General features: G+C 42.4%; 1 protein-coding gene across 2 annotated transcripts in view; it reads left to right on the top strand.

Annotated features, from left to right (window-relative positions):
* IHH (Indian hedgehog signaling molecule) overlaps window positions 1–18022 on the top strand; it is a 195350-nt gene that overhangs the window by 111880 nt on the left and 65448 nt on the right. The window contains exon 3 of one of the 2 annotated variants that reach the window (XM_089683581.1): window positions 15468–15639. The exons of the other annotated variant lie outside the window; for it this stretch is intronic. Coding sequence (XP_089539707.1) covers window positions 15468–15639 — 172 coding nt within the window. The remainder of the gene's footprint in view (window positions 1–15467; window positions 15640–18022) is intronic. 2 annotated transcript variants of the gene reach the window in all.

The raw sequence follows: 18022 nt of genomic DNA, 5'->3' as shown, positions 1-18022 counted from the left end.
CATCGTATATTTCCCAGTGAGTACCGTTCATATCTGTGTGACTTCAAGTCGCAGCGACTCGAAAGTAGTTCCTGCATTACTTTGGATGCATGTTGTGCGTTTTTTTTGTATTTTGCGTTTATAATCTGCCTAGCAACAAGAAAAAAGAAATGAAACCTCCCACAAAACGCAACAAAACTGCAACGCAAAACGCAATGCAGAAAACGCATCAAACGCAACCTGCATAGGTGTGAATCTAGACTAAAGCTGAGCCCCCCCCCCCCCCCCCGCCATTAAAACTTCTAATTAAATATATTCTTCAGTAGTCATGAAGGATGTAAATCTGCTCTGTGTGCACCAAATGCTTTTGCAAACCCAGATTTTACCTTTTAAAATTAGTGGTAATGATATCACTGTGCTGTACAGAGCCTGTGCAGAGAGCAGAGTGGTGGGAGGGGTCCAGCAGGCCCCACCCACTACAGGCTACCTGCAGCAAACATCAGGAGGGGGTGGAGACCAGACTAGTCCCCCTGCACAAGGAGAGCGGGCAGCAGTGAGCGGTCTGTATTACAGGACGCTCCAGCACACAGGCAGAGATCAGAGCTGTGGGAGGGACCAAGCAGGCTCCGCCCGCACCAGGCTGCCTGCAGAGAATTACAGGAGGGGGCGGAGACAAGACCAGTCCCCCTGCACAAGGAGAGAGGGCAGCAGTGAGCGGTCTGTATTACAGGAAGTCTCACGCTGGATGACTGCACAGATCTGGAAGGAATACACAAAGCTCACCGAGATACAAGAAGAATACACAGGAGGAACGGATTTATATTTTCTGACCCCGGAGTTCATCTTGAAGTCAGGTGACCAGAGGTGTCGGGTTCATCTTTACCATCCGGGACACTGCATGGCCTGAGCAGTGGGGTTTAGGGCCCCGGGCCCCTGCCATTCCACGCTTCCTCATCTTCTGAGCTTTCCTGCCCAGTCACCTGGAGATTTCCTTTGTAAGATGAAAAAACAAACATTGCACGCAAATATTTGCTGAGTATTCTGGGGGGGGGGGGGGGCTCAGGAAGTTTACATAATGTGCCGCCCCCCCTGGAGTTCAGGTTTGGGACAGGAGGGGGTGGGGTATGTTGGCACATGTCCTGTGTATTACCACCCCCCCTTCCTTCTCCTATTGGGGAACCATAAATCCCAGCATGTCCTGCCAGCCAGAGGGAACACACGGGGGGGGGGGGGGGGTACAATGACACGGGGATCCTTTCCTTCCAGATCTCTGGGACGGGGAAATGGGTTCAATTTGGTGCCGATTATTCAGGTCCATGGAAACATTGCCTGGATGACAGTCTGCTAAAGCTCTGTGTATCATCAGCAAGGCCTTGCTTCAGTGGCAATGCGGGGGAACACAGTGCCGGTCCCTCCAGAACTGAATGGATGGCAAGGTGTGCTAGAGGGTCTGTTGTTACTGGGGGGGTCACTTGCTGCCTGGAAGGATCTACTGTCGAGGGAGGGGCCTATTGCTGTTAGCTGCTGGAGGGTCTATTGATGTGGGCAGCTGGGGGTTCTATTGTTGCTGGGGGATTTCTTATTGCTGCTGGGGGTCAATTGTTGCTGGGGTGGATCTATTGTTGGTCAGAGCCTCTATTATTGCTGAGGTTAATTGACTGTTGCTGGAGTGGATCTAATGTTGCTGGAGTGGATCTATTTTTGTTGGGGGTTTGTTGCTGTTGGGGGGGGTATTGTTGCTGGGGGCAAATCTACTGTTGCTGGAGGGTCTGTTGTTGCTGGGGTGGATCTAGTGTTTCTTGGGGGTCTACTCTTGCTGGGACAAATCTACTGTTGCTGCGGTGGATCTATTGTTGCTGGGGGTCTATTGTTGCTTGGGGGGTCTATTGTTGCTGGGCTGAATCTATTGTTGCTGGGGTGGACTTATTGTTGCTTGGGGGGTCTATTGTTGCTTGGGGGGTCTATTGTTTCTGGGCTGAATCTATTGTTGCTGGGGTGGATCTATTATTGCTGAGGGGGCATATTGTTGCTTGTGGGTCTATTGTTGCTGGGATGGATCTATTGTTGCTTGGGGGTCTGTTGTTGCTGGGCTGAATCTATTGTTGCTGGGGTGGATCTATTGTTGCTGATGGGTCTATTGTTGCTTGGGGGTCTAATGTTGCTGGGCTGAATCTATTGTTGATGGAGTGGATCTATTGTTGCTGGGGGCCTATTATTGCTTGGGGGTCTATTGTTGCTGGGCTGAATCTATTGTTGCTGGGGTGGATCTATTGTTGCTTGGGTTGTCTATTGTTGCTGGGGCAAATCTACTGCTGCTGGAGGGGTCTGTTGTTGCTGGGGAGAACTATTGCTGAAAGGGGGGTGTATTGTTGCTAGGGGTGTCTATTGTTGCTAGGGCAAATTTACTGTTACTGCTGGGGTGTCTGTTGTTGCTGAGGGGTCTGTTGTTGCTTTGGGGGGTCTATTGTTGCTGGGGCGAATCTACTGTTGCTGGGGGGTTTGTTGTTGCTGGGGAGAACTATTGTTGAAAGGGGGTGTATTGTTGCTAGGGCAAATTTACTGTTGCTGCTGGGAGGATGTCTTGTTGCGTAGGGGTCTATTGTTGCTGGGGCAAATGAGCTGTTTTTGGGTGGTCTATTGTTGCTGGGGGGGTGTATTGTTGGTGGGGTGTCTATTGTTGGCGGGGTGTCTATTGTTGCTGGGGGGGGATCTATGGTTGAAGGGCTGCAGGGGGTATATTTTACAACTTATCGTGAACACATTCCACAAATTGATATTTAGCTCTGTATTTTCTAAAAAGAGGCGGTACTGGGAGGTGGGCGGTGCTTGGAAGTGGTTAGGGGGCGGAGACAAGGAGTGACTTGATAGGGGGAATCCCGCACCTATTCTCTAAGAAAAGTCCTAATTATAAGCAACTGCCATTTAAAAAAAAAAAAAAATACTGGTTTTCATCTTTTTTCGTCCATTTTTGTACCTTACTGCCGTGGATCTCCGGCTGCCTCTTTGCAGGCACTTCCTGTCTAGCATTGGCTGCGTGTCATTCCTCAGTCTGGGTTTCCTGATGGTGACAACCCAAGGCAAAAAAGGGCCAAATTATACCCCTCCCCCCTCCCTTTTTCTGCACCCCCCCCTCCTGCTGAAGTGCCCAACACAGCCTCTTCTGCCTTCCCTTGGAAGCCCATGTGACAGGGTGCCAACACAGGAGCACTGCTGGGAAATAGGGGCGGAGCGTTGTCACCTTATAACAGGAAGTGCCTGAACAAAGCTCTTTAAGTGAACCTTCCCCCCTTTTTATCAAAATCGACATCAACTTGCCTCTCTGCATGCTGATATGAAATCATCGAACATTGGGTTTTATTTTTTAATAGATGTACCTTTGTATCCAATTTTTTTTGTTTTTACTTTTTTTTTACGTTTTTTTTTACTTTTTACCCTTTTTTTTTTTTACTTTTTTTTTTCTTTTTACCTTTTTTTTTTACTTTCTTTTTTTTACCCTTTCTTTTCTTTTTCTTTTTTTTACTTTTTTTTTTTTAATAGATGTACCTTTTTATCCAATTTTTTTTTTTTTTTTACTTTTTTTTACTTTTTTTTACCCTTTCTTTTTTTACTTTTTTTTTACCCTTTCTTTTTCTTTTTCTTTTTTACCTTTTTTTTAATAGATGTACCTAGATGTATTCTTTTTTCTACTTTTTTTTTACTTTTTTCTTTGACTTTTTACCCTTTCTTTTTTTTTCTTTTTACCCTTTTTTTTTTTACTTTGTGTTTTCTTTTTACCCTTTTTTTTAACTTTTTTTTTTTTACTTTTTTTTTACCCTTTCTTTTCTTTTTTTTTTTTTTTACCTTTTTTTTAATAGATGTACCTTTGTATCCAATTTTTTTTTTCTATTTTTTTTTTTTACTCTTTTCTTTGACTTTTTACCCTTTTTTTTTTACTTTTTTTTTTTTCTTTTTACCCTTTTTTTTTTTACTTTTTTTTTCTTTGGATTCAATGTCTTTCTTGTGCCCACTTCCCAGTTTCCCTGACCATACCCCAGCTGCACTGATATCCCCTGGGGAGGGATTGTCATCAGTGCCTTCAGGGAAATCCTGTCCCTAATCTGTAAGATCTCTCAGTATTGTCACACTGCACATGTGCAAGATGGAGCACATGGCAGAATGTGTTTGTTCACGCATTATCCGGCATCACTGATTACTACCTGGACTGAGATGCCGACTCAGACATGACCCAATCATGTACATCCTGGTGTCTGTGCAGGTTCTGGCAGTGTTCACAAATGTCTGACACAGATCAGCCCCTGCTACAGCCTCTCACTTTGTGACTTGCCGCAAAGTTACTTTGTTGCAGACTGAACACTAAAAGTCGTGTTAACACAAGTTTTTCAGCGTTTTTTAATCATTTTTGCATTAGCGTTTAGTGGCTTTTTTTTGCTTTTGCATTTTTTAGCATTTATTTTTCCACATAAAAAAAATTTGCTCAAAAAGCCCTGAAATGCCAGTTTGACGCGCTTTACCGCTTTTTGCAGCATTAGTCCTCATACACTGGATGTGTTTACAGCGGCTGTTTTTTGTGTTTTTTTTCTACAGCCGGTAAACCCCCCAGCATGTTATCCTATGTCCATACACACATACTGTAGACTGGAATCAACGTTTTTTGGCAGGAACCCCCCCCCCCCAGGACTAGTGGGCTTCCAGAGGAGTTCACACCTATACAGGTTGCGTTTGATGCATTTCTGCATTGCGTTTTTGCACTTGCGTTTTTTTACACCTTTTTTTTACGAGTTTTTGATGCGTTTTGCTTTTTTTGTCTTTTTTTCTTTCTTGTTGCTAGGCAGATTTTAAACTCAAAACGCAGCAAAAGAACACAACCTGCTTTTCTGCAGCATTCCCATTGAGGTCTATAGAACCAAAAATGCAATGTTTTGCATTAAAAAAAGTCCCCGACCCTTTCCAAAAAACGCACCGCGTGAAAACGCGGAGATGTGAATGTGTCCCATAGGCAATCATGTTAAATGGACTGTACTGCGTTTCTGCAAAATGCAATGGAAAACGCTTAGGTGTGAACATGCACCGTGCACGCTGGGCGTTTTAATAACACTGGTGGCGTTAGCGGTGTAAAGTCACCTTAAAAACGTGAGTTTTTCCACGTTTTTTAGCGTTTTTTCATTAGCATTTTACTGCGTTTATGGTTTTTAGCTTTTTACCAATCAAATTGTGTTAAAAAAAAAAAATACTGATCACTTCCCCAAAGTAGTACATTGTTACTATGGTAACATTATATTACTTTGGTCATAGTGTAATATGAAAAAAAAAATCTTAAAAAAAGAAAAAAATCTAATACAAAATTTAAAAAAAATTCTTTTTTTTTCCGTACTGTCACAAGTCAGTGTCCCTGATCACCACCACACCAGTTATATGATGACGCTGTACTGCACTGGTGACAGTAAAAAAATTGTGAAAATAATTTTTTTCCATTACTTCATTTTCTGAAAAATTAGGACAAAAAAATTACAACTTCAAACAACTCGCCATGCCTCTTATGAAGTACGTCAGAATGTCTACTCTGCAAAAAGGCGACATTTGGGGGATATCTGTACTGATCTGACATTTGGGGGATATCTGTACTGTCCTGACATTTGGGGGATATCTGTACTGTTCTGACATTTGGGGGATATCTGTACTGTTCTGACATTTGGGGGATATCTGTGCTGTTCTGACATTTGGGGATATCTGTACTGTTCTGACATATGGGGGATATCTGTACTGTCCTGACATTTGGGGGATATCTGTACTGTCCTGACATTTGGGGGATATCTGTACTGTCCTGACATTTGGGGGATATCTGTACTGTCCTGACATTTGGGGGATATCTGTACTGTTCTGACATTTGAGGGATATCTGTACTGTCCTGACATTTGGGGGATATCTGTACTGTTCTGACATTTGAGGGATATCTGTACTGTCCTGACATTTGGGGGATATCTGTACTGTTCTGACATATGGGGGATATCTGTACTGTTCTGACATTTGAGGGATATCTGTACTGTTCTGACATTTGGGGGATATCTGTACTGTCCTGACATTTGGGGGGATATCTGTACTGTTCTGACATTTGGAGGATATCTGTACTGTCCTGACATTTGGGGGATATCTGTACTGTCCTGACATTTGGGGGATATCTGTACTGTCCTGACATTTGGTTGATATCTGTACTGTTCTGACATTTTTGGGCATCAAGAAATTAGATTGGCTGTCAGTACTTCAGGATTGATCAATATTCAGATACTGTATATCCTATAGTATATATACGTGATTTTGCATTTCCGGGTAGGGGGCGCGTGCAAACCCTACGCGCACCACCATTCGCGGCCCCGGTTGTCAATCACCTGGTCCCTGCCGGCACCTAGTGATCACCAAGTATCACTGCAGGGGGAGAGACCTGTGTGTAAACAATACAGATCTCTCCTCTCTCAGTTTCTGCACAGTGCTTTGTATGGCTCTGCATAGCACAGCCATACAAAGCAGCATGCTTACAGTGAAACGCACACAGCGCACAGTCAACCCTTTGATCACCCCAGATGTTAACCCCTTCCTGCCAGTGCCATTAGTACAGTGTCAGTGCTTTTTTTTTTTTGTAGCACTGATCACTGTATTGGTGTCATTGGGGATGTCAGTGACACCAAGCCAGTTCCCCCCAGTGTCAGAGTGCCCGCCGCAGTCCCGTCATAAGTCGCTGATCGCCGCCATTACTAGCAAAAAAAAAAAAATTTCAGTATCTATACCGCCATTTGTAAACACTATAACTTTCACGTAAACCAATTAATTTACATGTATTGGGATTATTTTTTAGCAAAGACACGGAGCAGAATACATTTTGGCCTAAATTTATGACAAAATTTTATTTTTTAACTTTTTTTTTACTGGACATGTATAATAGCAAAAAGTGAAAAATATAGTTTTTTTTTTCTCAAAATTGTTGGTCTTTTTTATGTTTAAAGAGCAAAATATAAAAAACGCACAGGCGATGAAAATAAATCTCTGGGGGGAAAAAAGGACACAAATTTAATTTGGGTGCAGCGTTGCATAACCGCGCAATTGTCATTAAAGTAACGCTGCGCCGTAACGCAAATAATGGCTTGATCAGGAAGGGGGGGGGGTAAATCCTGTGGGGGGGGCGAGGGGTCAATCGGCCCCAGAACCTGTCTAATTAATATGTGTTCGGGTTTTAGAGGGATGAGGTGGTGACCCTCGTGCTCATGTCAGGCCAGTAAACAGATGTTGGACCTGCATGATTGGCGCTCTCTGGCTAGGTCCGCAGGGTGACATCGATCATAGATGTAGGCGTTCGGTACGTCCTGCCCGAATCGCACAGCAGGTGGCGATCTTGCACCCAACCCCTTTACTTGGGAGTGGCCATGGCGGAATAGGACAATCAGATTACAACCAGTTCAATCAGAAACCAGTTTGTATGTTTTTGAATGGTGGGAGGAAACTAAAGCAGAGCTGGCTCCAGACATTGACCATAGGGGGGATTTTATCGTTAGGTGTGGGCACCTGATATTGGCGTGGGGGAGGGGGGGCACCACCTCCTATTGCTTCCCTAGAACACTGGCTCAGAGAATGATACTGAAACACGGAAAGAACATGAAAATGCCATGCAGAGGGCGTCCCTGTTGGAAATTAACCAGTTGTGCACACTGAACGTACTTTACAGGCCGTAAAAACATTAAAATGGAACTGAACTGCTGAATGAATGGCCTCTCCCAACCCCTCGTCCGCACCGCCATTTTGAAAATTCTGACGCATGCTCATATCCGCCGATGGCGTCTTTCAGGTATCTGGCAGAGATGAGCGGCACATATGCACACATGTGGCGGGATTTCTGCGCGTGTGCAAAACCGCTACCAGCTTCTTGCAGATTGCACTCTATCAGGGGCCTCCAAACTTTCTAAACAAAGGGCCAGTTACGGTATTTCAGACTTTAGGGGGGCCGGACTGCGGGAAGTCAGAGCAGAAAATGTCCTGGCTTCACCGGGGGGTAAACAACGCCTGATCTTTGAAATTATGGGAGGAATCGTACCCCATTGTTGGTGTCAGTGGAAAGAATAGTTTCTCATCATTGGTGTCAGTGGGAAGAACAGTGCCCCACCATTGGTGTTAATTGGAAGAATGGTGCCCCATGGTTGGTGTCATTGGCAGGAATTGTATCCCAGCACTGGTGTCAGTGAGAGGAATTGTGCCCCATCTTTGGCACCAGTGGGTGGAATAGTGACTTGTCATTGGTGTCAGTGGGAGGAATAGTGCCCCACCATTGGTGTTAATTGGAAGAATGGTGCCCCATCAATGGTATCAGTGGGTGGAGTACTGACTTGTCATTGGTGTCAGTGGGAGGTACAGTGTCCTACCATTGGTGTTAATTGGAAGAATGGTGCCCTATGGTTAGTGTCATTGGAAGGAATTGTATCCCAGCACTGGTGTCAGTGAGAGGAATTGTGCTCTACTGTAGGTGTCAGTGGAATGAATACTGCCCAACTGCTGGTGTCAGTGGAAGGTTTGCCCTATTGTTTGTGTGTTTGGAAGGAATTGTGCCCCATTGCAGGTGTCAGCAACAGAAATAGTGCCACATCGTTGATGTCATTGGGAGGAATAGTGCTCCATTGTTGGTGATATCGGTTGGAATTGTATGCTATCATTCTTGTAAATGGGAGGATTTGTGCCTCTTTGTTGGTTTCAGTGGCAGGAATGATGTACCAATGTTGGAGTCAGTGGACGGAATAGTGCCCCAAGGGCCAGATAAAACCAAGCAAAGGGCCACATCCGGCAGTTGGAGACCACTGCACTATATCACCCAGTGGTGTGTGCCCTTGCACATTAATCCGTCACGCGTGCATATGCACCACACAGTTGTGGCTTAGTAACACAGGGCCTCTTGGGATGACAGAGCCATCCAAGGAGGCAGCGGGACCCAGCCTTTACAATACGAAAATTAAAAAATAGAAAAAATATGGAATAAAAATGATTAGCTAGTGGGGGGGGGGGGGTAAATTAAAAAAAGGTTGCTGGAGTGAGTTTAGGACTGCTTTAGTCAAAGTGCACAGGACAATATGTAATATGCCTGGTTTTTCTGCCCATCTGGCACTTGCATGTTGTCAAAATTACAGCCGGGAGTTGCTGTGTAAATACAGTGTTTATAAACATTGTATCAACTCTGTTTCATTCATCTGCAGATCAAAGGAATCACCTTTGATCTGTATATGATCTCAGGCAGGGATGTATTTGCCTAAGGCAGCATTTTACAGGGGGGTGGCATGGTTGGGGGGTGTTTGTAGGGCGGTCAGAGGGGGATGGGGGAGTGTTTGTAGGGCGGCCCGAGGGGGATGGGGGGGTGTTGTTAGGGTGGCCGGAGGGGGATGGGGGGTGTTTGTAGGGTGACCGGAGGGGGATGAGGGGGTGTTTGTGGGGTGCCTGGAGGGGGATGGGGGGGTGTTTGTAGGGTGACCGGAGGGGGATGGGGGGGGTGTTTGTAGGGCGGCCAGAGGGGGATGGGGGGGTGTTTGTAGGGTGACCGGAGGGGGATGGGGGGTGTTTGTAGGGTGACTGGAGGGGGATGGGGGGTTGTTGACGATTTTTGTGTTGCCTAGGGCAGCACAAAAGCGAATACACCACAGGTCTCAGGTAAAGCAACCTAAGAGGTAAAAAAAATGTATTTAAAAAAATTTTTTTATTCCTGATTAAACCCTTATTACCCTTAGTTTACCCTAATCATCCCTAATTTACTCCTGCTTCCTTTTCTCTCTTTAACTATTATTTTTCAGATTTTTTTTGTTTTTTTATTGCTATTTTTCTAACCATTACTATTTAAAGCAGAACTCCGGGCAAAAAACTCTTGTTGCTGATTTCCTACCTTCACTGAATACGTAATCCATCTTCTGGTTCATTCAGTAGTTGCTCTGAAATAGCCGATTCATTTTCAAATCAAACGGTTTATTCTCTTTGGTTTCCTGTTTGTAAGACCGGTGGCTGCTATGCCTCCTATTCCCCCAGCCACTGGTCTTGGCACATCCTTTCTGTAGTTCTTTCTCCAGGAAGCAGTGATGTAATTTGTGGTGGGCGGACCAAGACTCTCAGACACACCCGCCTAGTGTACCCGCTCACATTCACTACAATTCCCTGCGGTTGATGGGAACTGTAGTTTCCTTTTACTGCGGAGAGAGAGGAGAGGATATGATGTAATCCCTTCCGGTAAAACTCCTCCTTGGCAGAGCAAATGCTGTTATCTTTTGAATTACAGAGATGAGGTCATGAAAATTCAATTAGATTTTTTCCTAAATGTTAAGGATTCTCAAAATTGTATGAACCGTTTAGTTTTTTGTGTAGGCGGAGTGTACTAATGCGTGATTTTTTTTTTGCCTATCCTGTATTTCTTCTTTAACCTTTTTTTTTGGTTTTTATTCAGTTTTTTTCCATTTATTTTTAGTATCACATTAAAAAAAGCAGATTGACCAAAAAAAGTGCTTTTGTGAATAGCTTTGTACCAGAATTTAAATTTTTGAATCATATTCAATGGGACAAATAATAGAATTACATTTATATCTTTTTATGTTCAGTAATGCTATCTGAAAAAAAATAAATACTGATCAAACTAGGAAAAAGATGTGTGTTTAGTTTTCCTAGTTTTTGTTTGAATTATGAAAAAAAAAATAAAATTCAAGACTTTATCTGGGTATTCAGAAAAAAAAATTCAAGACTTTATCTGGGTATTCAAAAAAAATTAAAATTCAAGACTTTATCTGGGTATTCAGAAAAAAAAATTCAAGACTTTATCTGGGTATTCAAAAAAAATTAAAATTCAAGACTTTATCTGGGTATTCAAAAAAAATTAAAATTCAAGACTTTATCTGGGTATTCAAAAAAAATTAAAATTCAAGACTTTATCTGGGTATTCAGAAAAAAAAACATTCAATACTTTATCTGGGGATTTAGAAAAAAAAATTCAAGACTTTATCTGGGTATTCAGAAAAAAAACATTCAATACTTTATCTGGGTATTCAAAAAAAATTAAAATTCAAGACTTTATCTGGGTATTCAAAAAAAATTAAAATTCAAGACTTTATCTGGGTATTCAGAAAAAAAACATTCAATACTTTATCTGGGTTTTCAAAAAAAATTTAAATTCAAGACTTTATCTGGGTATTCAAAAAAAAAACAAAAAAAAAAACAGGAATGTGAAAATGTCTCTGTTTCATAGGGAGATGTACAGGTGCTGAATTGGTTAAAACCAGAACCTCGGCTGCAAAGCAGGAGTGCTGCAGGCAGAGCCACATATGGACCTTGGGGGGCCCAGGGCACTTCAGGTTCGGGGGGCCTGGGGCACTTCAGGTTCAGGGGGCCCCTTATGCACAGGGTTGGTCTACATTCTCAGTGACCGACACACATTTTTAAAATACATGACACAATGTCATTCTGAGGTCACGCATGCACACATGCGCTCTATGTGCGGTTTGCTTGAGCCGCCAAAATTTGTTTTTAAAAAACTATACAAAATACCAGTCCACAATAAAAACTTTTACAGAGCAAAATATTACTTCCCCAGATACATTTAACAAAATAAATGATTTTTTTTGTTACATATTTTATAACATTGTATTATTATTATTTATTTTGTATTTTATATATAATTTTTTATATTGTTTCATATATTTTTTTGTATAGCGGGGGGGGGGGCCCTCTGTCAGGGGGGCCTGGGGCAATTGCCCCCTTTGCCGCCTTATCAGCCCTCACGCACACGGGACGCATTAGCATTGAGCCGCGATTAGCGGCGTTTTCCTGTGTTTTTCCTGTGTTTGTGTTTCTTAGAGGTTTTTTTTACCAAAAAAAAATTACCTTTTTTTGGTCAAAAAAATGTCCAAAAAAATGTTTTTTACCGCTTTTTTATCGCTTTTTACCACGTTTTTCAGCGTTAGAGAATTTTTACAGCTAAAAAACTCCTCTAGAAGCCCACTAATTCTGGGTATTTTTTCCACTCAAAAAACGTCCCAGCCAAAAAACGTTGATTCCAGTCTATGTGTGTATGGACAAATAGGATAACATGCTGGGAGGTTTACTAGCTCTAGAAAAAAACGTCAAAAGCCAAAAACAGCCGCTGTTAAAACGTCCCGCGTGCATGAGGACTAAATCTGGCACTGTCTGTATGGATTTTGAAACTTTTAAAAAATTCTGTGAATAGTTACTACACGGTCTAAATCTGTATGGAAAAGTGTATATGGGGCAGCACAGTGGCTATGTGGTTAGCACTTCCGCCGGGCAGTACTCAGGTCGTTCGTTTGAATCCCAACCACAGCACCCCCTGCCTGGAGTTTGTATGTTCTCCCTGTGCCTGCGTGGGTATCCTCCGGGTACTCCAGTTTCCAACCACACTCCAAAGACATGCTGGAGCTGGTAGGTTAATTGTCCCTAGTATGTGTATGTATGAATGTGAGTTAGGGACCTTAGACTGTATGCCCCTTGAGGGTTAGGGACTGATGTGAATGTACAAAATATATATATATATATATATTAAAGAAAAAAAATCTATATATATATGACAGTGCTATATAATTATCTATAAATATATAAATATAAACAGTACATAAATGAACAGTTTGACAGACTGGGATCCAATAGAAACTCTGAATCCACAACACGGGGGGCTGTGTATTGTACCTATGTCAATCTGGTGATCCTGAAACACAACTGCTGGCGATGCTGGAACACCCTCAGTACTGAGACGTTTCTCACAGCTTCCAATCAGATTCAGCCCTGCCTCGAAAGCTTGCTTGTGTTTGGTAATGCAGGATCTATATGGAAAAGTGTATATGGGGCAGCACAGTGGCTAAATGGTTAGCACTTCCACCTGGCAGTACTAGGGTCGTTGGTTTGAATCCCAACCACAGCACCCCCTGCCTGTAGTTTGCATATTCTCCCTGTGCCTGCGTGGGTTTCCTCTGGGTACTCTAGTTTCCTCCCACACTCCAAAGACATGCTGGTAGGTTAATTGTCCCTAGTATGTGTATGTATGAATGTGAGTTAGGGACCTTAGATTGTACGCCCCTTGAGGGTTAGGGACCTGGGGCAGACTGACCATTTGGAAACTCGGGCACTGTCCGAGGGCCCGGGGTCAGTAGGGGGCCCCATGAGATAACCCTGGTACCTTTTTTCATAGGCTTTTTTGAGTTTGGGCAAGGACACGGGCCCCATGATTGCCTGGGAGCTCCATGAGTTGTCAGTCCGCCCCTGATAGGGACTGATGTGAATGTACAATATATATATGACAGCACTATATAAGTACCTAGAAATATGTAAATATAAACAGTACATAAATTAACAGTTTTGCAGACACGGGGACAGACTGGGATCCAATAGAAACTCCGAATCCCCAACACAGGGGGGCTGTGTATTGTACCTATGTCAATCTGGTGATCCTGAAACACAACTGCTGGCGATGCTGGAACACCCTCAGTACTGAGACGTTTCTCACAGCTTCCAATCAGATTCAGCCCTGCCTCGAAAGCTTGCTTGTGATTGGTAATGCAGGATCTATATGGAAAAGTGTATATGGGGCAGCACAGTGGCTAAGTGGTTAGCACTTCCACCTGGCAGTACTGGGGTCGTTGGTTTGAATCCCAACCACAGCACCCCCTGCCTGGAGTTTGCATGTTCTCCCTGTGCCTGCGTGGGTTTCCTCTGGGTACTCTAGTTTCCTCCCACACTCCAAAGACATGCTGGTAGGTCTCCTAGATTGTAAGCTCCAAGGAGCAGGGCCCTCCTTTCCCTCTTGTATTGAACTGTATTGTTGCTGTATTGTCTCCCTTTATATGGTACAGCGCTGAGCAGACTGTTGGCGCCATAAATCCTGTATAATAATAATATAAATCCTGTATAATAATAATAATAATATTTGGCCCTAGTATGTGTATGTATGAATGTGAGTTAGGGACCTTAGATTGTACTCCCCTTGAGGGTTAGGGACTGATGTGAATGTACAATATATATATATATATATACACACGGGGATATATAGACACGGGGACAGACTGGGATCCAATAGAAACTCTGAATCCCCAACACGGGGGGCTGTGTATTGTATCTATGTTAATCTGGTGATCCTGAAACACAACTGCTGGCGATGCTGGAACACCCTCAGTACTGAGACATTTCTCACAGCTTCCAATCAGATTCAGCCCTGCCTTGAAAGCTTGCTTGTGATTGGCAATGCAGGATCTATATGGAAAAGTGTATATGGGGCAACACAGTGGCTAAGTGGTTAGCACTTCCACCTGGCAGTCGTTGGTTTAAATCCCAACCACAGCAGCCCCTGCCTGGAGTTTGCATGTTCTCCCTGTGCCTGCGTGGGTTTCCTCTGGGTACTCTAGTTTCCTCCCAAACTCCAAAGACATGCTGGTAGGTCTCCTAGATTGTAAGCTCCAAGGAGCAGGGCCCTCCTTTGCCTCTTGTATTGAACTGTATTGTCTCCCTTTATATGGTAAAGCGCTGAGCAAACTGTTGGCACCATAAATCCTGTATAATAATAATATAAATCCTGTATAATAATAATAATAATAATATAAATCCTGTATAATAATAATAATAATGATAAAATTTGGCCCTAGTGTGTATATGTATGAATGTGAGTTAGGGACCTTAGATTGTACACCCCTTGAGGGTTAGGGACTGATGTGAATGTACAATATATATATATATACACACGTGGATATATAGACACGGGGACAGACTGGGATCCAATAGAAACTCTGAATCCCCAACACGGGGGGGCTGTGTATTGTACCTATGTCAATCTGGTGATCCTGAAACACAACTGCTGGCGATGCTGGAACACCCTCAGTACTGAGACGTTTCTCACAGCTTCCAATCAGATTCAGCCCTGCCTCAAAAGCTTGCTTGTGATTGGTAATGCAGGATGCAGGGGACGTTACACAGCACATGCTTCCGGGATGACACTCCTGCTGTCCTCTTGTTGATCCTACATAGAGGGTTGTGTGTTTATTCTACGGGCGATCACACAGAATTCACGAACTTTCTGACTTTAGCACATTCGCAGCATTTGCTTGATTGCTTTATTGGCTCACTGGAAGCTGAACACCAGAAAGGTTCAATGATGGTCGTTCTTTGGTGGAAACGTTCAGCAGACAGACTCATAAGCTGGCTTTATATGTTAACTTGCTAAATGTAAAACAAATTGGCGATTGGCTGGCCTTAGACCCAAGAGCTGACAGTCCAGTGTGTGTTGGTGATGTGTCGTGTCTCATGCTCCTACTGAGCTGTCCCTGTAGTGTCTTTCTTTTTTATGGCGCCCGTCCCCAGGGGTACTTGCTTGAAGACGGCCACCCCTTTCGTCTTTTGGTAAGTATGTTTTGTTTCAATGGTCTTCTATATTCTACTTGTGGCCAGCTGATTGGGGGTGGCTTATAGCCGTCTGTCTGTTCTCTCTGCAGATTCTGCAGTGGCAGGGCACGTGCCGGCCACCCCCCGAGACCAAGCCTGGAAGCCGTCCATTCCCAAGAGAAAAATGGAGGAGGGACGAGATCCGCACTCTGATTGGAGGACGCAAGGGGCAGCTGACGTACAAGTGGAGAGGAGTCCCGACCAATGGGACAACCACCTAAGGTGAGGAGTGTTTCACTTGCAGGATACCTGTACTGAATGAATGAGGAGGCTGCCAGTGCTGAGCTCTTCTTTTGAAAATTGACATATCCATCAAGCTCATCCAAAGGCCAAAAATACAATAAAAACCTTGCAGCTTCCAAAGGCCAAAAACTACACTAAAAAAATTGCATCTTCCAAAGGCCAAAAAATACAATAAAAAAATTGCATCTTCCAAAGGCCAAAAAATACAATAAAAAAATTGCATCTTCCAAATGCCAAAAAAATACAATAAAAACATTGCAGCTTCCAAACTCCAAAGGCCAAAAAATACAATAAAAACATTGCAGCTTCCAAAGGCCAAAAAATACAATAAAAACATTGCAGCTTCCAAAGGCCAAAAAATACAATAAAAACATTGCATCTTCCAAAGGCCAACAAATACAATAAAAACATTGTATCTTCCAAACTCCAAAGGCCAACAAATAAAAACATTGCATCTTCCAAACTCCAAAGGCCAAAAAATACAATAAAAATATTGCATCTTCCAAAGGCCAACAAATACAATACAAACATTGCATCTTCCAAACTCCAAAGGCCAAAAAATACAATAAAAACATTGCAGCTTCCAAAGGCCAAAAAATAAAAAACAAATTGCATCTTCCAAAGGCCAAAAAATACAATAAAAACATTGCTTCTTCCAAAGGCCAAAAAAAAAAAAAATTGCATCTTCCAAAGGCCAACAAATACAATAAAACATTGCATCTTCCAAACTCCAAAGGCAAAAAAAAAATATCCAAATATTATTGATAACATTAATAACATGAAGAAAAAAAATGCTAAAAAACAACTGTTATTAGAATTTTGAAAATGCTAGTTGCCTGGCAATCATGTTGATCCAGTAGCTTCAACACTAGGGACAGATATTCAGGTCAGGATGTATGACAAGTGTGTGTTGTCTCCAGGAACCACAACCCCTTTTTAATCATGAAACCCAAAAAATGGTGGTCCGTGCGCAAACGCTGTATTTTTAGCCTCCGTAATTAGAATTCATCTTGTACTGGTCTAGCGTCAGTGAAGTGAATTCTGATTGGTTGGTGTAGGGTATTGTTTGTTACACCTATTACATAGTTATGGTGAAAATGGACACATCCATCAAGGTCATCCAAAGGGCAAAAATACAATAAGAACATTGCATCTTCCAAAGGCAAAAAAAAAATATCAAAATAATAAATAAAATGCTAAATAATGGTCTCCCTGCAATGTTAGGTCCCAATGTACTGTATGTACCGCATACTAGTACATTAGGACAGACTTACCTGTACATGGACCCCTTCAGTGCCGTGCTGCCACGCCTCGCCAACGCCGCCATCTTCACCCGGTCTTCCTTCTGGGTTTGCGGTCTCTGTCCGCATGAATGGCAGGAGTCGCGATGACATCACTCCCGCTGTGCCGTCCCTTCAGAGCGTATACACCTGTGACATCACCGACTGCATGCGGTGTGAATGTCTCCTAAATGGTGCATGTTTATGAGATATTCACTGTATAGGCTTTAATACAGGCGTACCTCAGTTTACGCATTTAATTTGTTCTGCAGGATTTTTCGTATTGCGAAAAATTCGTAAACCGAATGCGGTTTCCCATAGGAATGCATTGAAAAACCAATTAATCCGTTCCGGAGGTCAGAAAAAAGTTTTAAAAAAAAGTATTTTATCTGTTCAACACTCTTTATAAAGTGCACTTTAAAGGCATAAATACTGTACAGGGACATGAGTAAAAATGAATTCGTAAATGCATTGAAAACCAATTAATCCATTCCAGAGGTCAGAAACAAGTAAAAAAATAACTTATCTGTTCACATTTCTTTATAAATACTGTACAGGGACATGATTAAAAAAAATTGTAAATGCATTGAAAAACAATTAATCCATTCCAAAGGTCATAAAAAAGTTAAAAAAAAGTATTTTATCTGTTCAACACTCTTTATAAAGTGGACTTTAAAGGCATAAATACTGTACAGGGACATGAGTAAAAATGAATTCGTAAATGCATTGAAAACCAATTAATCCATTCCAGAGGTCAGAAACAAGTAAAAAAAAAAAGTCTTATATGTTCAAAACTCTTTATAAATACTGTACAGGGACATGATTAAAAAAAAAAATTGTAAATGCATTGAAAAACAATTAATCCGTTCCAAAGGTCATAAAAGAGTAAAAAAAAAGTATTTTATCTGTTCAACACTCTTTATAAAGTGCACTTTAAAGGCATAAATACTGTACAGGGACATGATTAAAAATGAATTCGTAAATGCATTGAAAACCAATTAATCCGTTCCAGAGGTCAGAAACAAGTAAAAAAAAAAAGTCTTATATGTTCAAAACTCTTTATAAATACTGTACAGGGACAT

Source organism: Staurois parvus, unplaced genomic scaffold (assembly GCF_062004578.1).
Source record: "Staurois parvus isolate SC_StPar_1 unplaced genomic scaffold, SC_StPar_1.0 ptg000315l, whole genome shotgun sequence".
Lineage (NCBI taxonomy): Eukaryota > Metazoa > Chordata > Amphibia > Anura > Ranidae > Staurois > Staurois parvus.
This window is presented reverse-complemented; position numbering and strand designations above follow the sequence as displayed.